Source organism: Primulina tabacum, chromosome 3 (genome assembly GCF_025594145.1).
Source record: "Primulina tabacum isolate GXHZ01 chromosome 3, ASM2559414v2, whole genome shotgun sequence".
NCBI classification, from domain to species: domain Eukaryota; kingdom Viridiplantae; phylum Streptophyta; class Magnoliopsida; order Lamiales; family Gesneriaceae; genus Primulina; species Primulina tabacum.
The window spans coordinates 4886382-4910700 of record NC_134552.1 but is presented as its reverse complement, the minus strand read 5'-3'; the positions used below and the strand labels follow the sequence as shown (position 1 = coordinate 4910700).

General features: G+C 35.6%; 3 protein-coding genes across 3 annotated transcripts; 2 read left to right on the top strand and 1 right to left on the bottom strand.

Annotated features, from left to right (window-relative positions):
- Positions 1 to 161: 161 nt before the first annotated feature.
- On the bottom strand, positions 162 to 4391 carry LOC142539504 (ankyrin repeat domain-containing protein SAT10-like). Its single transcript, XM_075645018.1, has 4 exons — positions 3939 to 4391; positions 2941 to 3216; positions 2266 to 2403; positions 162 to 1932 (listed from the first exon to the last, which is right to left on the bottom strand). Exons 1-4 carry the CDS (start codon positions 4278 to 4280, stop codon positions 385 to 387), a joined length of 2304 nt encoding a protein of 767 aa, XP_075501133.1. The 5' UTR covers positions 4281 to 4391; the 3' UTR covers positions 162 to 384.
- Positions 4392 to 8984: 4593 nt separating this feature from the next.
- LOC142539503 (protoporphyrinogen oxidase, mitochondrial-like) lies at positions 8985 to 19657 on the top strand. The gene is given in 19 exon segments (XM_075645017.1): positions 8985 to 9157; positions 9253 to 9295; positions 9462 to 9597; positions 9700 to 9765; positions 9961 to 10011; positions 10128 to 10184; positions 10288 to 10358; positions 10775 to 10811; positions 10948 to 11013; positions 11221 to 11244; positions 11246 to 11262; positions 11529 to 11658; positions 12689 to 12868; positions 13120 to 13194; positions 13544 to 13667; positions 13745 to 13853; positions 13927 to 14001; positions 14084 to 14190; positions 19315 to 19657. Coding segments are annotated over 19 exon segments (1620 nt in total). The 5' UTR covers positions 8985 to 9006; the 3' UTR covers positions 19416 to 19657.
- Positions 19658 to 20946: 1289 nt separating this feature from the next.
- On the top strand, positions 20947 to 22098 carry LOC142538314 (uncharacterized). The gene has a single exon (XM_075643660.1). It carries the CDS (start codon positions 20947 to 20949, stop codon positions 22096 to 22098), a length of 1152 nt encoding a protein of 383 aa, XP_075499775.1.
- The last annotated feature ends 2221 nt before the right edge of the window (positions 22099 to 24319 follow it).

The following is a 24319-nucleotide window of genomic DNA, read 5'->3' as shown; positions in this document are numbered from 1 at the left end:
CTTGTATTTAAAAAACAAGGAGTAAAATAGGCAAATATGACTGACTTTTAATATTTTTCCAAAACTGGATTCGCAAAGCTTATGAATCTCGAAAATTTCATCCATCAAATAACTAATAATGAATTTACAAAATCTTCACATTGAAATGGCACAAATCCGGTGCACTGAGATTTAAGAGTGTTGGGATTATATGTACAACTTGCGTAAAAAACGGGATTATTCTATGCTCTAACTGGAGAATTTCTTCTACCTATGTGATCAAATGTTAGTCTTTATTAGATCATTAACATATATTTCAATTTCCATAAAAATTTGAATCAAATGGTTTTGAAAAAAGGGGAGAAACACTTCTGTTATAGCACAAACTAACCCGTAAAAATGTTTCTAGTCCTCTAAACTGCCAAAAATAGTCTCTCTTGTTACTAGCCTTATACCACGCACCCATAACGCTGCTGTTTCCTCTCCTCCGTCACACACAAAATGGAATTCCTTGTTCTTTGAAGTGATCACATAGAAAATTCCAGGCTTACTACCATCGCCTTTTGTTCGTCTGCTTCTCTGGAAACTTATGCTAGAGCCTACTTCAGCTTTTCGGCATATGACATTTCGACAGCTCGAATTTCCCCATCGAAGTACTCCGCTAGATCCTACCATTTTAATGACCTTTGTGTGCGGAGATCCTTTCCCTCCCTTTGTGTGCTTTAGTACCGTAGCACCGCATAATACCAGCTTGCGTGCAAGTGCATTTAGTATAATGTGTTTGGCATCATTTTGCAGCCCCCCATATTTTCTAGCAAGTGATAACGCAGTTTCACCCTTTGCATTTTTCGCATCACAATGTGCTCCATTGGAGATCAGGAGTTGGCACATCTCACCATTGCCTTCCCTTGCTGCCAGCATCAGTGGCGTGTAGTCATCCCCATCCGAGGCATTGATTTCATAACCCTTGCTTATCAGTAACTTCACCGCATCCAAGTCTCCATATCGGGCAGCACAATGTAACGCATAAAATCCTCCAGAATTGTGGTTTCCCTTCTCAAGGGCAAAATCAAGCATTATTTTTTCGAACATATCTTTATTTTGACTCAGTTGAGACAAAGTGATAGCAGTCTCGCCAGATTTATTGCACAACTTCACATCAGCGCCAGCATATACAAGTTGCCTGAAGACGTCAATGTGGCCTTCCATGGCAGCGATCATGACTGCTGAGAAACCGAGAGCATCCTGTTCATCAAGATCAAAACCTTTCTTTCCAATAAGAGATTTCAAACCTAGAATATCTCCTGATCGCACTACAAATAGAAAAGGTGAAAATGCAGATGTGTTGGAAGATATGGGCACATGACCACTACGGAATACATTCAGCATTATATGCTGAAACTCTATATGCCACCGATTAGCCCTTGCAACAGAAACCACAGTTTGGCCTGCTGTGTTAACCAAACCAAAGTCTGCACCTGCTTTTGCTAATATTTTAAGGCAATCTTCCTGCTTGTACTTAACACTGATTAAAAGCGCTGTTTCACCGGATTCTGTTCTTGAGTTGATATTACAACCAGAATCTATTAAAGTTTTAAGAATAATTGGAAACCCAAGACGAGCCGCAATATGCAATGGCCTAAACTTCGATTTTTGAGTGGTCTCAACTGGGGTTTCTATGTGAGCACCACATTTTATAAGCGCTTTCACAGCACCGCCATTGCCACATAGAATTGCATGATGGAGAAGTGTTCTTCCAAGTTGATGGGAGTTTGGGGAGAGGTGATGGAGAAGCATCTGCAAGATAGAACCTGTTGCCTCGAAATATTCTACGGCGCACCAGGAAATGGGGTAAGGCTCTGCCAGCCCTGCACCCACTCGAAGTTCCTCACCTGAAGCTGTATCCCAAGACCATGCACCAAGCTGCACTTTAACATCAGTTCTGGCTCCAGCCTTCGCTCCAAAAGTCAATAAAATACAGAATGGATGTCAGTTTCTGTCCACAAATAGCAAAAACAAAATATTCTTTGAAGATAGTTTGCAGAGTGTGACATCACCTAGTTCTTAGACCAACAATGTGAAACAATAAACGATTGTGGTAAATTGTGAGTACAGATTGGTTGTGGTTCTATTTTGTTCCAAACATAAAATCCAACCTTTTTTTGGGTTGAATTTTACAAGGTAGGCGATTCTTTTAGCAGACAGTTCTCCCCAATTCTTGAAACTTACTAGATGAAAGTTGATTCATGACAAACACAAATAATAATTTATCATCAATTTGCTTACTTCCAGCAGTAGGCTAACAACTGAGATCTGCCTACTGACCACAGCAGCTACAAGCGCAGTACAGTCAGCGTTTGCATATAGACAAGGCTTGCATGATTGAAGCAACATGCGGTCAGTTGCATTCACATCCACTCCACACTGAAACCAGGCAGCAAAATAAAGATGGCGTCAGATCAGCAGATTGGTTGAGAAAAGAAAAATGGTAGGTCAAGATCGACAAACATAGCAAGAGTTTCCCATGTAATGCGAGCACAAAGAACTGGAAGACATTAATAGGAAACATGCTTTAGCTCAGCAATCATAGTGTTGACTCCAAAACTCTATGTAAGAAAATTTCATGCTTACACACATGAGAAGTGTACCAGCAATATAAACTGGTACATCAACACAGCTGTGCAGTTTCACTAGAACTAAAATGTTGACCAGAAAGATGCGGGGCTAGCGGTAGGAAAAACGGGATTCTCATAGCAGCAACTTTACTTCTCGAAAGGCAAGGATAAAAGGGTGTAAACACAAGTAACTTTCAATATTAAGATAATGATGCTCAATTTTAAAAATAAATGATCAAATATTTTCATTGCATATATTCTTTCTCTAAACAAATAGCTTATCAAGCTGTTAGCCAACAATTTTAATTTCCCTGATCCATATTAGCAAACATGTCAGAAATTTAACCTCCATGAAAGCTTTCACCACATCCACAAAACCTCTGCAGCATGCTGTCACAAGAGCATGAACGGCAATATGAGGCCGTATAAGATCAGAACCCATAAGAAGCTTCACTGATTTCGAACGCCCATGATTGCTGGCTTCTAATAATGCTTCCTCACATGCTGGTTGAGATGCCCCAGACTTGAGTAAAATTTCAAGGATCTCAAAGCGTCCTTCTCTTACAGCTGCTGTGGTCGCAAAGCCCCTAAATAGTTTCAGATTCAAATCAGCTCCTGCACTCTGCCGATTTACAAAAATGAACAAATTTATAAATCACAGCATATAAAACAAATGCAAGTGTGACTCTGGAAAAAAGACACAACACCATTCTGATCCCTTCAATTCAAATATTAAAACAGTTTCAGAAGAGGTTGCAATTTGGAGCAACAGAGCGACTAAAAAAAACATGCGAGAACGATCCAAATACTTGTCTGTCCTGTCTAACGGGCGAGTACTCACATTCGCTAAGTCAATACACAAGTTAGCATCGTGAGCGTTTAACAGTCATAAAAGTTTCAGTTTTATCAAATTAAGATTCCCATGTTTACGCAAGAAAAATAAAGGCGAATTCAGTTTATAATATTTGATCACCGCAAGAGAAGTCTCAACAATTTTTTTAAAAAAAGTGATTTAAGCAGTTAAACAGCTAAAATATCCTAACCGAGTCGTAAAGGCGGTTCAAAATTGGAGTCAGAGAGAGAACTCGAACATCAACTTTTAAATTTTGAATACAAAAGCGCAAGTCTTGTTCAAAATAAAAACCGAAATTTCAACATTCCATTATTCAATCATAGACAGTTCCTTCATCAACAACGTCACATCGAGAGAGTCCTGCTACCGTTTATAAAAAAAATGGTAGATAACCCAAGCGGACGAAGAAACGATTCATTCAACCAAAAAATGGGCAAAAACTAAAATGAAATAATAAATAATTAAACAGCTCAAACTCAACATTGAATTACCAGTAAGTTCTTAACGAGATCAAGATTTCCATTACTAACAGCAACGAACAACGGCGTAACGTCAGTCCGGAACTCGTCGTAATCGACGCGCACCTCGCACGGTGACTCCTCGAGCAAAACAATCTCGGTCTTCCGGATCCTCAAGCACACAGCACCTACGTAGTTGACATCGACGAACGGATCTCCCAGGCATTCGATCACCGATTTCAGATCGTCACACAACGCAGCTTCGAGAAGCCGCTGCGAGACCTCGACCTGGTAATCCAGGGGAACCACCTGCTTCCCCGTGAGAAAGCCTCCTACGCCGCCGCCGCCGCCGCCGCCGTGCCGCAATACCATCATTTGACAGCTCAAGACTAGAGTAGCAGCTCAATGGTGAGCTGCCCAGTGGCTGGAGAGAGAATGGCGACACAGAAGTCGAGAAGCGTAGACAAACTTGAAACGAGTGAGCGCCAGTGTCAGGGTGGGGGGTATATTTATGGGGGATTTATTAAATTAAATAATAAATATTATTAATATCATATATTTTTAATTATAATATATATGATTTGGTACTAATGTCAGTTGGCGTGATTTGGGGGTTGAAATAATATCAAGATTTTGATTTATTAGGTTGTTTTTTGAAAAATCCTATGTTGTCTTTTTCTCAAATTAATATTTTTGGCCTCTTGTGTAAAATAATGGATATAATATAAATTTATATATTTTCAGTTTTACAATCTAATAAATTGAAAATAAAATTATATATATATATATAACAAAGAATTAAAATAATAATTGACATAGATTATATTAAATAATTTAAAATATAAGTTAAAGTTTAAAAATAATTAAAAAATATTTTAGATATGACAAAAGGGTTTCACTAAACGAACCGAATTAAACCGGAAAAAAAATTTAAAGTACGAGTTCGGGTCGAATTTAGTATATTCGATTTCGATATCGACTCGAAGCTCGAAAATTTCAATTTTTTTGGGTCGAGTTCGGCTCAAAATGATATTCGAGTTTGATTTCGACTCGAAATGTTCAAACATATTCGCAAGCTATTTGAATTATTTCTCAGACATTAAGGCTTGAGAATGAAAGTTTGAAAGCTTTAAAGATAAAAAAAAAAACTCAAAATGTATATATTTGATTTATGATTATATTATATTAATAAAATATCAATGTTCACGAGCTGCTCGCGAACTATCGAAAAAAATAATTTTGCTCAAGTTCGACTAAAAAAATCGGAGATTTTCAAATTAGATAATTTTGAATACAAATAAAATATTTATCGAGTCAGCACGAAAAACTCACTAGACAGTTCGATTTATTTACAACTCTAGATTGACCATCCACACAAAAATTATTTATTCTAACCTTTTCTCACTCAAAATACAGTAACAGATATTACATATCCGGCCCAAATTTTTTTAATCATGACAAATTAACCCGGCTTTAGCCTATATAACCACAGACTCCCCACATTTTCAAATTTGTTCAGTTGACCCGATTCGTATAGTAAAGAAAACGATGCCGACCTGATCAATTAATCCACAGTGCTCATTTTTCTTTTTTCCTTTTTTTTTTTTTATCGATACCCAATAAATTTTAAAAATAAAACCGATTATCTTTTTTTTAGGAACTGTTTTTGAGATCGATAGAATTTTGCATGGAGTAATTTGAATTTGAAAATAAGATTTGGTGGATAAAGTTCAAATGATTCTGTTTTGTTCAATTTTAAAATATATTACATTGTTTGAGAAATGAGTTTAAGTGGGAGATTTCAAAATATCGAAATTCGAAAACTATTCAAATATTATATTTATTGTAACCCGGTATCGCGAATCTTTTTCCATAAGATGGATCGATCTAATTCATATCTATCATGAAAAGTAATAATTTTGACATAAAAAATAATATTTTCATGAGTTGTGCAAGATCAAATATTCGTCTCAGAAAATTGATTCATTGTACTGCTTCATAAGAATTTTTGTATTATTTCCAAATAAGTATGATAGATTAAGACCGTAAATTCTAGTTTAAATTCAAATTTGGATGCAGGAATCCATACACGTGGTTGAAATTTTAAGTATGAATTACTTCATGCAAGAATCCATACATATAGTTGAAATGGCAATTATTTCAAATCATACTCTCTCTTAAAAATTATTAAAATTAAAACACTGGGAGTTATACTTTACTTTAAATTACAGTAAATTAGATAATAAATTCAATAATAAATCAAATTAATTATAAATATTTTAAACTTATGATTAGATAAATAAAAGTTTTAAATAACAATTTTTAATCGATATGTAGGGTGTTTCTTAAATTTCAGGAGTAGGTCTCTTGTGAGACGGTCTCACGAATCTTTATCTGTGAAACGGGTCAACCATACTGATATTCACAATAAAAAATAATACTCTTAGCATAAAAAGTAATAATTTTTCATGGATGACCTAATAAGATATCTGTCTCACAAAATACTACATGTGAGATCGTCTTACACAAGTTTTTGACAAACTTTAGAATGTGATATATATTTGAATCAATTCAATATTGAAAGTAGACCAATTTTATACAATTTTCACCAAATGTGGGTTAGTTGCATATTTTGTGGAGGTTTGAATGAAAGTATCAATTGGTGAGGTCAATATATAAGTCTTATTTATTTTCATGCTTCTCACTCCTTATATTCATGATTAATTATTATTCATTGATCAGAAAATACATTTACAAAAGCGATAAAAAAATATGGCCGAAAACGTATATTCGTTATATGATCAATCAAAATAATGTGAATAACAGTCATCAAGGCTCAAATATGTTCGAGTTGATAAAATATGTAAGTGTTTGATTAATAATCAAAAGTTCATTTTCATTAAAAAAAAAAAAACTTTTTTCTTTTGAAGAGGTAAGCAAGACCTTTTTGTTTTAAATGTATATGAATGATTAAAATAATCACTCCCCATCTTTAACTATAAGTGAAGCAAAAACTAAGTATTCCATATGCATTGTATATCAAGATAGATTTCCAATTGGAAGCATAATGAATATCTGATTCTAGTATATGATAAATTTCCAATTGGCATGTCATCAAAGGTCAAATTAATATTTTATGCGTCCAATGAGATGTATCCACGTCGCAAAATTTGTACAACATTCAACATTATTACATAATTATATAATAATAGTAATATATAGATACATATACTACAAAGATCATATTCGTTCTGTCGAACGTGAAAATATAATTAACTATTTTTTTAACTGTTTCATTCTTCTGCAAAAAATGATATTTTATGAATTAGCATTATATATATACTTATTGGTTTTTTTTATCAAATCAAATATATTGTTATTGCAAAAACAAAAATTGAAAGAAAAAGTGACAGGCGGACATTGCTGACACGTCTAATGTCATGTCAGCATTACGACGAAAGAAGAACTAAAATTGAAAGAAAAAGTGCAAGTCGGTGTCATAAGACCGTGAATTGACCGATAACTTGACCAAAAATAAAAAAACATGCGATTGACAAAATAAAAAATATAACTTTTCTCACAATGTATCGATATATTATACCTCGTAACAAAATATTTCCATGGCAATTAAAATGTGTTGATGAGGAGTATAAAATGACATGGATATATTATACCTCATAACAATATATTTCCATTGCAAAATTTTAGTTGCCTTTGGATCTACAATAAAATATGTTAACTTTCATTAAATATGAAAGGCTGACTCGCATAATTTAATGGTGTTAGAATATATAAATAATGACTAACATCTTAAAATGATATGAAATTAAGTAATGTGGCGTAAATTATAAATTTAAAGTTCAAAGTTAAGGATCCCACGATTTTGAAGTGTTGGATTCCATGAGCGCCTTTTAGTGGGGTTTCACTATAGTTAGGTAATACTTTACAATATTGTTTAATGTTATTACATATTTCGATTTGTCGGTTAGATGTTTATCTCATGTGGTACGCCACATGTATTATTTTATATAACACATTGTTATCTCATAATTTATATTTGTAAAACGGGTCGATCGGTCTATATTTGAAGTGAAAAATACATCGAGTAAGTACATTTTGAGATGATTTTACGGATTTATATCCGTTAGACGAACAAATATATAATCAGAGATTTTAAATGTGGTGGGCGGAATTTATTTGTATGATTTCTCAAATCCCAACCAACACTCTGCCAAGCTGATTATTGCTACTTAAATGTCACGATTCCATGCCCTTAGCATCAACTTTTTATCATCGTTTTATATGAAAAAGCAGCTTTAAACAAACTTGGCTTGCACCATAATCTAATATCTCCTTCTCTAAATGATAATATATTTTTTTAAAAATATTGCCACTGTCCAAGAAACTAAATTTTTTATCATAAATTATTTTAGTAAAAAATATTAGTATGAAGTGATGGGTTGCTCATAGGCTGATTCGACACAAATAGTTAAAAAATATATTTTTAAAACTCCGATTTTTCATTTTTGCATCCCATAACTTCCACTCAAAATTGCATTATACATACTATCGTTATACAAAATTAAGGTAAAAATTTATGTGAGACGATCTCACAGGTCGTATTTTATGAGACGGATCTCTTATTTGGGTTATCCATGAAAAAGTATTACTTTTTATGCTAAGAGTATTACTTTTTATTGTGAATATCGGTAGGATTCACCGGTCTCACAGATAAAGATTCGTGAGACCGTCTCACAAGAGACCTACTCCAAAATTAAAGCGCAAAAAGAATGTCTCATGGGTTAATTTTTAAGATGAATATCTAACTCACCCTGATCTAACAAGATATTAATTAAATTTAAAGAGGTAAAGTCTGAACATGTTAATTAATAACCATGACTCTATTCAACGAGCCAATTATGCTAATCAATCAGTTAACTCATCAATAGTTATAATTGCTTGGATTTCGAATTTTGTCCACCTTAACATTTGAACGCTATTGGGCCGGTACGTCGAATATGAATTTGGGCCATAACTGTTCGGCCCATTGTTTACATATATACATCAGAAAGCCCAGTTTCCCTTTTTTCTACCTTCCAAGATGAACAAGATTCTTGAATTTGAAGCACAATACCATGCGCTAAGACCCCGGAGAAGACTGGGTAAATCTCTAACCCATCAACTTTCGTTGCCACAACTTCGAGTTGGAAGAATACTGGCGATGAATTCTGCGACCAAAGAAGATAAGAGAAGTCTGTTTTCCTCTATCATTTGACGTTTTAGTTGCAATGCTTCTTTGGACCTTGGAATCCTCGGTGTGAATGATTTGACTAATGTTGTGTTTTAGGTTTTTCGGGTAAACGTGTTGCTGTGATTGGCGCTGGTGTTAGGTATGTTAGCGAGAATCAAGGTGGTGTTGATAAGATCATAGAAATGTGGTGGTCTTGTGGAAGGCTTGCGATTTCTCAACTCTGTTGATGAATTCCTCTTCAACTGTGAGTTGCTTGTGTTTTGTTACGTTATTGGCCTCTTTTTTCTTTTCTTTTTTTTTTGCAGTGGGTTATCTGCGGCATACAAGTTGAAATTACAAGGTTTAAATGTCACGGTATTTGAAGCTGATGGGAGAGCTGGAGGAATGTTGAAAAGCGTTTCCCATGATGGTCTGATATGGGACGAGGGTGCAAATACCATGGTTCGTTTGTTGTAATGCAGTGCCTTGTAGCTAGCTGTTAAAGTTGCAAAATATCGTTTTTTATGCCAACTCAAATGACTTCTGCTTGACTTTGATATTTAGACTGAGAGTGAGGCAGCTGTTGGCTTTTTGCTGGATAATCTCGGACTCAGAGAGAAGCAACAATTTGTATGGCCCTTTTCCTTTGTGTTGTTTCTCCTTCCCCTTCCTTTTGGTTTTGCTTTTCTTGAATGGGCTTGGACGATTTTTGCCAAGTGGTTTGGATTTCGCTGCAATAGCAATATGAGTAGTGAAGTATAATTGCATGCAATCTCAAGCTTATGATTTGGTTAATTTAGTTTGTGTTTTTATGCTTGAATGCAGCCAATTTCACAGCACAAGCGCTATATAGCCAAAAATGGGACCCCTGTAATGGTAATGTCTTCAGCACATTTACAGGAGTAGCATATATTGTCATCTTGATGATGCAGGAGGTACTGCTTCATGTTTGACATGTTCTTTCTAATCTTTGGTAAATTATTCCTGTACAGTTACCATCGAATCCCATAGAATTGATCGGGAGCAATTTTCTTTCATCAAGATCAAAGGTTACTTATCACATTTGACTTTGATGACATCTCTTTATTTAATGCACGGGATGAGGTACCCCTATTTATTCACTGCAGTTTTCCTTTTTTCTTCTATTTCCAGCTTCAACTATTATTGGAGCCATTTTTATGGAAGAAAAATACTCTCTCTAAAGGGCTTGACACACAGGAAAGGTATCAATGATTGGACAAGCATGCTATACTAGATATTGTTTGCGAGCTTTATCTTTGTCCTCTTTATCATGGAGTCCTTGAATATTTGTCTTTGAATGATGTCTTTTCCTGATTAAACTGTCATGCCATTGTCGACCACTCAACCCTATTTATGTGATTATCACGGAGCTTTATGGCATATATTCTGTTAATCGTTGTTATCGACAACATTTTTGTTTGTCGATAAATGTCCTAGTTACCATTTTTTATGATGAACGGCATGGGGAATTTTATCTATATGTTACAGGAATCTAGTCAACTTTATTAGCATATGTTCTCTTCCTTCACATCATACATTAACTTCGCTTAGCTATTGCTTCCTGCCATATGGAGAATCGAGCTTATTGCATGTGACCAACATTTACTTTTTCCTGCAGTGTTGGCTCCTTCTTCCAACGTCATTTTGGGAAAGAGGTAATCTATATAGTTTCACAAACTCAAAATTTCACACATTTCAGCTCTCATACTTGCGATTGGCCTCAAACCAACATGTTGAATTTTGTCACACCTTTTTGCCCTATTTTTGTTGTGCCGTCAAAATTATCATTAGGTTGTCGACTATCTCATTGATCCTTTCGTTGCGGGGACAAGCGGAGGTGACCCTGTATCCCTTTCTGTGAGTGATTTCAAATTTCTTTATTGATCTGCCCAACAAATGAATGACAATATCTTTATCGATCTGATCAATGACTGAAATGAGGAAAATTGAAAGAATGGACATTGGAACGCATTTCACTCCTTTAGTGGTTTTGTTTTGATTAACCTACATATACCATGCTGTTGAAATCACCGAAAACTGTTTTGCCTATTTTTCCTTGACCAGATGCGCCATGTATTTCCAGAGTTAGTGGAACCTTGAGAAGAGGTAAGTTGGTATTTTTAATCCGTAGAATGGCAGTTGCTTATGGGTAATTAATAGTTTGAATTAATACTTTTTATGTAGACAAAGATGGTGAAGATCTTTCTTAATGACTATATACTATGTATGATTATAGTTTAGACACATGGACGCAACATTTGTGAAACAATCTAAACAATTCTGAAATATTGAACTTGTGAAAAGTCTCTTTCATGCATTTACGATTTCTGTTTATATTCTGTTGATAGTTCTAAAAACTTTGGTGTCATCAGGTTTGGCTCCATTATAGCCGGTGCTCTCCAGTCTAAGTTATCTGCCAAAAAGGATACTTCTGGCGGAATGAAGAACTCATCAGCAAAAAAACATAAGCGTGGGTCTTTCTCATTTTTGGGTGGCATGCAGGTATATATTATTTCCTAACCAGGGGCGTAGCCAGGATTTTGTGCCTAAAGGGGCTAAATTTAATGTTAAAAACTTCATCAATAAAAAATAGATGGGTTAAGATATACATGTTATTTCAATCTTTTACTCTATTAACATATTTATTCTTAATCTTTTTTTAGTTTTTGAATAATAATCTCACTAATAATTATACAAAAGACTAAACTTTATTATATTAATATTTTTGAATTTTATAATTCCAGTGTTCTCTAATTTCAAATAATACATTAGATTATATTTTAATAACAAAATTTTATTTTGAAAAAAATATATGTGAAAATTTGATTGAGTGAATAATAATTTGTTTTCTCAAATAACTTGAAAAGTTATGTTATTATAATATTTTCGTTATTTAAAGTATAATTTTTAAATTTAGTCTACATTATTGTCGTTCCATATTATCCAAAATAAAGAACTGATCAATTTTTCATTTTATACGAATATTTGTCCATTTTATTGATTTAAATAAAAGACAAATCAATTTAGTTCATAAGCAAAAATATAATTAACTCGATCATATGTAGTTTTTGAACAATTAAATAATTTTATCTATTACAAAACACAAAATAGTATATCTGATTTATATTTATAATTAGTTCATACCTACCAATGAATATAATGAGCCCATTTAACAATTCATTGTAGGCTTAGCTAAGATATCAAAACTAATGTGATAAATATGTAGGCCGATAATGTAAAGTTTAAACTCTGGCATCCACTTCTTTTCTATCCTATATGGATGAATAACATATAATCAATATACAGATTTATGCAGAATTAAATTGATTGTAATCCTCAGTTGCGTTGCATGTGTAAAAGTTGTACCTGCTGTTAACTTCATTAAAAACCTTTTGTAAGGGATTTGGAAGGGTCAGGCTCTCTGTGGTTGTTATGCATGCGTCTTTTAACTTATATCATCATGCTAACATAAACTTTCTGGATACACTGATGGCCCTGCCATTGTAATGTGTTAGTTTATGTGTGTTTGCAGACACTCACTGACGCATTGTGCAATGTTCTTGATAAAGAGGAACTAAAACTCCAATCTAAGGTGCTGGAATTATCCAGTAGCTGCAACGAGAACTCTCCACTCGATAACTGGTCAGTTTCTTATGAGTCAGAAGGCAAGAAGCTTAATGATGAGAAGTCTTTTGACGCATTGGTAGTTACAGTAAGTAAATGTTTGTAGAGATGGTTTCATAATGTATTTTTACAGTAGCCATTCTCTCTATTTCAAGCCCATGTAACAATTGATAGACTTCCTTGTCTACTATAAAAGAGACATCAGTTCTGGCCTCTTCTGTGAATATAAATATGGAAATAACTTGGACAAATTGCTTTTTAATGCAAATTATAATTCTTATGATGTTACAATGTTCAGAATGTCTGAGATATTGGAATGATTTTCAATTTTTCTGTCAGGCCCCCCTCTCTGTTGTTAAGCACATGAAAATTAACAGAAGAGGAAGCCCTTTTCCATTAGACTTTGTTCCTGAGGTATGTATTTTTAGCCTTTTCAGTGAACACATCTAGGTTTCATCATATTATTTGTGTTTTACAAGTTCGAGAAGTTAGTTGCAAATGCGAATGTAATTTGGTGGATGAACAGTAATTGTTTGTTCTTTTAAAGGTCAATGATGTCATGCAAGTTTAATATATTCGTTCAGTTTGCAGCATTTAATGGGTCTTAACTCTTAAGTTATTCATATCTTAGTGCTAACATCCTTACAATTATTAGTAGTTCATAATGGGACAAGTTTGTGGACAGCACTTACTGCATTTAATAGGAAAGTACTTGTATGATTTTCTGCTTGATTGTAGTTCATTCTAGATGTAATATGCGCAGGTCAGTTATATACCAATATCTGTTATAATTACCACATTTAAGAGAGAGTGTGTCAAGCGGCCCCTTGAAGGTTTTGGAGTTCTCGTACCTTCCACAGAGCAAGAAAATGGCTTGAAGACACTTGGTGACACACTGCCCCTCCAGGTTGTGTAACTATTATTGTTATCCATGTATTTCTGCTATAATACTTTGTGCTTGCAGGGACCCTTTTCTCTTCTATGATGTTCCCAGATCGTGCACCCAGTGATGTTCATCTCTACACCACATTTGTTGGGGGGAGCCGAAACAGAGAACTTGCAAAGGCATCAAGGTATAGTAAATATCATTGATTGTTTTTTGCATGTCTCGGTACATACAGCTTTCTCATAGTATTTTTTTCACAGGGATGAACTGAAACAGATAGTGACTTCTGATCTCAAACAATTGTTGGGTGCTGAGGGAGAACCCACTTTTCTGAAGTATGTAATTATGCAGTGCGTATGGACTAGGAAAATTGTGCTTCCAATTATACTCGCTTACATATTATGCGATTGATTGCAGTCACTATTATTGGAGCAGAGGATTTCCTTTATATGGGCACGATTATAACTCGGTCATCGAAACTATCGGGAAGATGGAAAAAGACCTTCCAGGATTTTTTTATGCTGGCAAGTCTCCGGTTTACGTCTGCTCTCTTTGATTTCCATAAATTCTTTTCCCCTTATTATTTTCTTTAACCAATCATATTTTTATTACCGGGAAACATTTTCATTTGTGAATTTGGCTAAAATTATTGCGGAAGAAATCAAGAGCTCAGGCGTAAAGCCTTTTTCATTCAATTATGAACTTTTGAAGAATGATTGATACAGAAAAACAGAAAAACTTCAGTCATTTATACATTGTTATATGTAACTATCTATCATATAACCGTCTTCTAACTACCTCTAACTAATAGTATCTGGTATCTCATATTTAATCTCTAATACCCCCCGTCAAGATGGACGATATATGTTCTTTACGGACATCTTGGAGAGGAAACTAGATATTGCTGTGGAAGGTAACGGCTTTGTGAACATGTCCGCAAGTTGGAGACTTGAGCGCACATGAAGTAATTTGATCGAACCATCAGATATCTTGTTTCGAATGAAATGGCAGTCAACTTCTATATGCTTGGTACGTTCGTGAAAGATAGGATTGTGTGCAATGTGTATAGCCGATTGATTGTCGCAGAATATAGTGGCTGATGTATTAGGTACCATGTCGAAATCACGTAACAATTGTTGAAGCCAAACAATTTCACTGGTGGTACTGGCTAATGCAATGGTGGCTTGCTTTTTAGATTTCCATGATACTAAGGCATCACCAAGAAAGACACAATATCCGGTAACTGATTTTCTTGTGTCAACGCACGAAGCCCAATCAGCATCCGAAAAAGCTCGTAATTGAAGAGATGAAGACGTTGGAAAGAAGATGCCTTGACCAGGAGCTGATTTGAGATATTGTAATAGATGTTGAACAGCCTGCAAATGCGGTGTACGTGGCTTTGAAACAAACTGACTTAGTTTGTGTACTGCAAACACAATGTCAGGCCTTGATAATGTGAGATAAAGAAGCCTTCCGATTAGGCGACGATATTGAGATATGTCCTCAAGTGGCTGACCATCAGTAGTGTTAAGGTTCGAGCGAGGTTCCATTGGCGTATGTAGTGGTTTACTAGCCAATAAACCAGCATCTTCTAGTAATTGCAGCGTGTAGTGACGCTGTGAAAGGCAAATTAATCCCTTGCTGAGTGCGAGCGATTTCCAGTCCAAGAAAATATTTGAGTGAGCCTAAGTCTTTGAGTTTGAACTGACTTTGAAGGAAAGTTTTTAAGGAGTGTATGACTTGCTGTGATGGTCCAGCAATGATAATATCATCGACGTATACAAGTAAGGCAACAAAAGAAGAGCCTGACCCTTTTGTGAATAACGTGTTGTCAGAATGAGATTGAGAGAATCCATGCTGAAGTAAAGCTTGAGAGAACTTAGAATACCATTGACGAGAAGCTTGACGGAGACCATAAATTGATTTATGAAGTTTACATACAAGTTTGGATGGGTCAGTGCCTTGGGGAACTCGTTTAGCATAGCCAAGGGGCATATCCATGTAAACTTCTTCCAAGAGATCGCCATTAAGAAACGCATTATTCACATCTAGCTGGGCAAGTTGCCAATGTTGGCTGGCAGCAAGTGCCAGGAGTACTTTGACAGTGGTTAATTTTGCCACCGGGGAAAACGTCTCAAAGAAATCAACGCCCTCCTGTTGTGTGTAACCTTTGGCAACAAGGCGTGCTTTGTGTCGATCTACGGAGCCATCGGATGTATATTTGATTTTGTATACCCAACGACATCCGATCGAGTGCTTACCCGGAGGTAGAGAGATCACTGTCCATGTGTTGTTGAATTCCATGGCATCAAGTTCAGCAGTCATTGCATCTCGCCATTGAGGAAATTTGACAGCTTGATGGTAGAATTGAGGCTCGAAATGTGAGGAAACATTGAGCACTAGATTTCGATATGACTGAGATAGAAAGTCATACGAGACATGATCACTCAAAGGATAGGGACATTTGGAGCGTGCTGGTGCTGACTGGTGCAACAAATTGCAATGATAGTCACGAAGATAAGATGGTGGGTTCGTGACTCTGGAGGAAGTCCGAGTACTAATGTTTGTTTGATGATCAGTGAGCTATGTATGCACCTGGTCAGAGTTAGGGACTGTCAAAGGAGTGATATCAGCACATGAAGGAACATTATCGATGCATGATGTATCTGATGGCGGTGGCAGAACCGCATCTGGAAAAGGATCAACATTTGTGCTCGTTGTGCCTAAGTGACAAGGAAATGTGGACTCATGGAAGACAACATCCCTGGAAATGAATACTTCTTGAGTTTGAATGTCCAATAACTTGTATCCTTTGACACCAGAGGGATAACCCAGAAAGATACAAGGACGTGCTCTGGGAGAAAGTTTATCACGATGAGCTGCTAATGTAGATGCAAAAGCAAGACACCCAAAACTTTTGAGATCATAATAATCGAAAGCCTTTTGATACAAAAGTTCATAGGGAGCCTTGTTGTGGGTCCTAGGTGAAGGCACCCGGTTGATTAAATATGTAGCAGCTAATACGCATTCTCCCCAGAACTTGGTGGGTACACGGGATTGAAATAAAAGTGATCGAGCTACATTGAGGAGGTGCTGGTGTTTCCTTTCAACAACGGAGTTTTGTTGGGGTGTTTGTACGCAAGAAAACTGATGTATAATGCCTTTGTCTTGACAAAGTTCAGTGAATGCAAGCTCCTTTGCATTATCTGTGCGAAAAGCTTTGATCCTCTTCTGAAATTGAGTTTCAATCAAGTTGTAAAACCGGGCAACTATGTGTGGAGCATCTGACTTTTTGTGCAGCAAGAATATCCAAGTAAATCGGGTACTATCATCCACCAAGGTGAGAAAGTAACGATAGCCATTATATGTGGGAATATGATGCGGTCCCCAAACATCGCAATGCACAAGATCAAATGAATGTGGAGAAATGTTTTGATTAGAAACAAATGACAAACGTTTTTGTTTAGCTAATGGACAAATGTAACAAGATTTACACTGATCAAGCTTCGAAGAGCTGTATCCTAAATGTTCTTTCAACATTTCCATTACTTGAATAGAGGGATGACCAAGTCTCATGTGCCAAGTGTCCACTGAAATTTGATTGACTGCCACCACTTTACCGTCAGTCCAATTCTCAAGAACATACAACCCTTCAACTTTTCTACCCTTGCCAATCATCCTCTTTGTCAGGTACTCCTGAATAATGAATGAATCGTGATAGAATTGCATCACAAATTTGTTGTCATCAAGAAGGGAACTCACTGACAATAAATTGAATTTGAACTCTGGGACATAGAGGACCTCTTTAAGTGTCAAGTAATTGTTAATCTTAATGTCACCACAACATTTAACTCTGATGTGAACATGATTCGGCAGTGTGACCATTGAATTATGCACGGGTTTACATGTTTGAAACAGAGAAAGATTCGAGCATATATGTCGGGAGGCTCCTGAATCAACCACCCAACTGACAGGTGAGCATAATTTGCTGGACTCAGATATGGATAAACAAATACCTGTAGAGTGAGCATTGGCTTGACAATCTGGAGAATCAAATGTTGATAGGTGTTGAGCAAACATCGCCATCAGCTGCTCAACTTGTGCTTTGTCAAATTTCTGAAGTAAATTCGGAGACGAGTTAACATCGATATTCGAGGACATGTGTGTATCAGATAGTTGATTAGCAGCCATTGGTGAGTATTTGGTTGGAAACTTCCCTTTGAGTTTGTATCCCGGTGGGTATCCATGTATCTTATAGCAAGTGTCAACCGTATGACCATGTACATTACACTTGGTACAGAAAGGCCTCTCTCTCTCTGTGAAGACGTGTGTCCTCTGTTGTTAATCGGCCTCATGGGTTGTTCACTTTTGACAGCAAATGTCATGCTCCCTACTGAGTTGTTCCCCGCATATTGGGAACCAATGGTCCTTTGACGTTCCTCTTGCACAATTAATGAGAAAACCCGATTAATAGGAGGAAGTGGATCCAGCAGTAATATTTGGCTCCTGATTTGAGCCAATGAATCGTTGAGACCCATAAGAAATGCCATCGTATAATCCGTCTGAAAATATGCCTCGATCTTCTTTACCCCTTGACAATTGCATTGGCCGCAATGACACATGGGGCGAAAGTTTGTCAATTCTTCCCATAGCGTTTTGAGTTTGGTGAAGTAAACACTGACAGGGTCTTGTTCTTGACGTAAGTTAACCAGCTCACGTCGCAATTGGAAAATTCTTGGCCCATTACTCTGCTGAAAGCGTTCTTTGAGATCTTGCCATATTTCTGCGGCTGAATCAGCGAAAATGATACTTGCTGAAATTTCTTTCGAAACTGAGTTCAGAATCCACGATATAACTATATTGTTATTGCGGTTCCAGTAATTGAGAAGAGTAGATTCATTATCTGAGGGTTTAACGACTGATCCATCGATGAAACCCAATTTGTTTTTGACAGAAAGTGCGATCTTCATCGCTCGGCTCCAAGAGATATAATTCTCTCCTGTAAGCGCTTGAGAGACTAACATAAGCCCCGTATTGTCTGCGTGATGTAGAAAGTATGGACTCATTGGATCTTCAATGACGGAATGGCCACTGGGCAAGGAAGAACCAGGTGTATGCGCGGGGGCCATGGACGAGTTGTCTGAACAATTCTGAATACGGAAATGATCAAAAGATTACCTGAGAACGACTCACCATTCAAGAATCCGATCGACGCCGTCGCTGTGCGAAAGCAGAAGCTCTGATACCATATTGCGGAAGAAATCAAGAGCTTAGGCGTAAAGCCTTTTTCATTCAATTATGAACTTTTGAAGAATGATTGATACAGAAAAACAGAAAAACTTCAGTCATTTATACATTGTTATATGTAACTATCTATCATATAACCGTCTTCTAACTAACTCTAACTAATAGTATCTGGTATCTCATATTTAATCTCTAATAAAAATCATCCTGCAAATTGTTATGTATTCCATCACACTGCTTGCCATTTTTGAAGAATCAAAACATAAATCATCTGTTGAAGGGGGAATAATAGGTGGTAAAAATAATGCAAACCAAGGGATAAACATGCATTTGGGGCGGTATGGAAACGTTTTGCTTTAGCTCGATTCTTTCTTTTGTGCTGAAACACATATTATCATCGATAGGCAACCACAAGGGAGGATTATCCGTCGGGAAAGCAATATCGAGTGGGTTCCATGCTGCTGATCTCGTGATCTCGTATCTGGAGGCTTCGTCATATGCTTAGTTGAAACTCGCAGCAGCGTGTAGCGGCTTTGCCTGATTGTATATGATTGTAGTCAGGTATGATAATTTGATTATTAGTGCTAAAGTGACTGAAAGTTTGGGAACCTTTTGCTTTTGTATGAGGATGTTATTTCCGACTCGTAACTCTATTACAGTAGTATATGTTTTATGTTTTACATCAAAATAATATACTTTCTATTCAACCACAAATCTATACCCATGTATTTTTTTTCATACTTTTCTGAAGAATACTCTGTTTTTATTTATTTATATTTAATGGAATAACTATATTAATATATTTATGTATCATTTTTACACTTAAGTAATTTATTGAAATCATCACGTAAATAATCAATATAATCATCAAGAGCGATCCGCCTTATTCTGTTTCCTGAGATCCAAGTCAGCACCGACAAAGATCTGGAAGAAAGATTCCAGAAAAGCAGAAGAGCAACTATCAGGAGAGCTCCTAGTCAAGCAAAAGAGAGACTGAAAACGCTCTACTGAAATAGATTTCGCGGAAAACCAGCTATATTCGATCTTGGTTGGCCTTTCACCCCTAGCCACAAGTCATCTCCTATGATTCACCTCCGAATAATGAGTAGATAGTTCAGTATTGTTTGGAAGATTATATGTATTATTATTATGACGTTTGATTCGATTCGGAAAAGATAAAACTGAAGTAGTTTGTTTTCAGTCCTAATTTGAGGGGGCCGTGGGGAATGGCGCAGATGCTCACAACTTTAAATGCAAGATTGAAGCCTTATCATTATCAATATCATGCAGTGCACTCTCAATTTCCTCAGTAGTTACTAACGCTGTCAAACTACCCCATTGGTCATTCTGTATACACGGCCCATCTCTGATAGCAGCAATGTTTATATTTGTTCTGTCCACTTTGCACCCCAATAACCCCTGATAATAATCAATGAAGCAACGAGCTATCTCCTCTGCATTAATAATCGTGGCTCCCTCTTCATTAGTGAGATTCATGATAGCAAACTTCTTTTCGTTTCTCTTAATCAAATCATGGAAGAACTTAGTACATCTGTCACCATGTTTCATAAAGTTAATCTTGACTTTCTGTGCAATAAACAACCTTTCCGCTTCTAGTAACATCTCAGTTTTCCTCTTAGTTTCCTCATGTTCATCTTTCATCACACCCGAAGCTAACATATCCATTTGCAAGCGCTCAAGTTTTTTGTTTGCTGCCTGTGCTCTAACTGATATGTTGCTGAAATTGTTACGGTTAATGAGCTGTAGTGGCTTTTTCAATCCATTGAACAACTGTTGAGGGTCAGCGGGGTCTTCGTCAAGGGGACCCGTTATCACCGCTCTTGTTCTCACTTTGTCTTGAGGTACTATCCAGGGAACTAAAGCATATGTCTAGATCACCGGGGTTCGGTTTTCACCCAAAATGTATCAATCTTAGAATTACACACTTGGCTTATGCTGATGACCTTCTCCTGCTTTCGTATGGTGATACTCGAAGTGTGTCAATGATTATGCGGTGCTTAAATTCCTTTGGGGACATGGCTGGTTTGAAAATAAATGCGCTGAAATCTAACATATATATGGGTAGCATTGAAGGCTCATTGCGACAGGATATCTTGGACATTACTGGCTTTACTCCAGGAATCTTACCATTCAGATATTTGGGAATACCTCTTGCTGCGAAAAGATTGTGTGCATCAGATTATGGTAAATTAGTGGATAATATCTCGACGAAGGTTAGTGCTTGGCCTAGACATTCACTTTCTTATGCGGGGAAGTTAGAATTGATTCGTTCGGTTATTCAAGGCGTGGAGTGTTTTTGGTTATCTATCCTACCGGTACCGAATTGTGTGCTTGACTCGATACATGCTATTTGCCGCAAGTTCGTGTGGCCAACTAAACATCCACCTATTGCTTGGAACAATCTGAAAGCTTGGAACCGTGCGCTGATAGCGAAAAGCTTATGGAAGATTCACGTGGGGAATGAGAACTTATGGATTAGGTGGGTAAATCACAACTATAGTTGCTTTGGAGGGGTTTGGAAATGGAGAAGGCACAAGGATGCCTCACCATTAATTAAGCAAATTCTTGACATTAGAGAGGAGTTTATTAGAAGACTTGGCTATGAGGAAGCTGCTTCATTGTGCTTACAGAAATGGTTTGGTAACAAGGAGGGTATCGCTCATGCGTATCAGTTCTTCGTTGGAACGACAGGAAATTGGCCTTGGAAACCTCTATTGTCTAGGACATTCATACTACCTAAGCATCGGTTCATACTTTGGTTACTTGCACACCGTAAACTCATGACTCGAGACAGACTGAGATTTATCAATGATCGGAGATGTGTCTTGTGCGAACTTAAAGATGAAGCTGTTGATCATTTGTTCTTCGATTGCAGTGTTACAAATACCATTTGGAAGAGTGTTCGTCATTGGCTTGATATGAAGAAAATAATGGGATCTCCGACGGCTATATTGCGAGCTTTCAGAAGGCAATATAGAGGTACCTCGATGTTGACAAGAATGAGAATAACAGCACTGGCTGCAACAGTGTACCACGTTTGGAATATGCGAAATAGAGTAATGTTTGACCAAGAAAAATTTTGCTGTCAAGATATCGTCATGAAGATTAAGATTCACACGTATCGGTCCATTCCTGAAGCATTTGAAGTAGCAAGCGAGTACGCGTGATTATTGTGGCATTTGATTTGTATTTTCGTAATATGATGTTTCTTGGTTTTTGATTTTCTTGGGAATGCCCAGTGTATTTGTAACATTAACTTTTTACTCATTTTAATGAAATCAGTTTCATTAAAAAAAAAAAGATTGAAGCCTTTGTCGGTACAAATTATGAGTAAAAGAAGAATAAATCATCATTTCAGTATTATTTCACCCAAAACCCTATTTTGGATAAAAGCTCTATTCCAATAACTAAACCCTCTTTCGATCCCTACCTCTCGCTCAATCATTTGAAGTTTATTTAATGGCAAATTTGAATTATTCTGTCAAAATTATATGTTTTTCTTTAATATACTTTTCGTTTATTACCTCTAATAATTGTAATAAGTCCAATCTCAGAAGTCCAGCTATCCGAGTTACGTGCTCGTCTAGAAATACTTTGTTATATTATATCATATATATTTAAAAGATTAAACATATTATTTTCATTTGAAATTCCTAATGGAATTTTACTCAAATTTTTTTTTTAAAAACAAGTTTATTTTCATGAAAATGTCAGTTTCATTCTCCTATATAAATTACTCAAGTTATTTCTCAAAATTTACCCCAAAATCTACGGAAAATAAACCAAAATGACGAAAAATATCCATTTCTTGTTGCTTATTGAATGCATGCTGATGCAAAATCATTTAATACAGTGACTGCCTCAGATTCTTCATTCTCACCCGCCACCATTATCATATCAATGTGAATCTTTCCTTTACCGAACCAGTCACCACAAATATCCAGCATTCTGCTGGTGCCTGGGGTAGCTTAACGTTGCTTCTTTCTGCTTTCTTTTATGGTTTTCCTTAATAAGCTATTCACCAGCCATCAATCTTCGAATTCCCATTTGCAGTTTCAGTTTGTCCTTGGAATTTGAGCTCGAATTCTGTCATTTAAAGCTAACAAATTAATGATTCTCTATTAAAGTACGATCTTGAATGTAGTGCTTGTCTTGTTGTGTTTCTTTTGAAGTAACTAGGTAAAGACACGTGGGACGCACGTGAAAATACATTTCTATTATCAATAATTGTTGTTAAAGAAATGCGATCAGAAGAGATTAATTTACAAAAATTATATATTAATGATTTCATGCTATATTAGTCGATAGAAAATTAGTAATGCTACATGTGCAACCAAATTTGTACAATAATTCTTACAAATTCAAAAAAAATCAATACAGAAATTTCATTTATCAAATTCTCATGATAAATTAAATATAAAATCTCATTAGATAATAACAAAATCTCACGATATAATTGTTGTAAATATCGTAGTACGATATATTGGTTGTACCTTTAGCATTATCCGTAGGAAATTCAATGTAATATAATTTGTACTACATGTATTATAAAATGAGTGCAAAAGATATTTGTTTAAAAATTTTATGTATTATAAATCTAAGGATATTCTTGAATGGAAGGATTTCAAATCCATGGATTTCAATATATTCAAATGTATTTTTGTTATTTAGAGAAGTAATATCATAAACTTCAAATCCACTCATTTCATGTTTATATAGTAGTATTTCATGTTAATTATGATATTTTTGAAGTCCACCCAATAATAATGTTATTTGAAATTTATTCTACTTTATATAAATAATAATATGTAAATAAGTCATGTGTAGATTCAATATTTGATATATTGTTTCATTGTTAACAATAAAATTATAATTGTAATCCATAAATTTGAAATCAATTTAACCAAGCGCAATCTAAATAAATTAATAATTGTTGAAAAACATATTAGTAATAAATATTATAATTTTGTATAAATTAGATATTGTAGAAAATATAATATAAAATTGATATCACAATAGTTATTAAAATTAAATTTGAGAGAAGAAAAAAATATAATACATAACGTTGACCACTTATTTTACCACGTGTTATTGATTTATGAAAAATAAAAATATAATATAGATAATATATTCTAAACCTTAAATTAAATTATTGCGTCAAATGTTTTCTTCTTTTATATTTTCAATTCATATTGCTTTCACGATTTTTTTTGTCATCAGTTTTTTCTTCTCTGTGAAAAAACAATATTCTCGCCATCTTCATTAGCAAATCTTATGAGAAGAAATGTATATTCTTCTCTATTTGATGCCTCTACAAATCTCAACACAAATTAAGTGTTTTGTAGACAAAAAAAAGTTTGTTTCATCAAGCAAATAAAACCAAAGAAT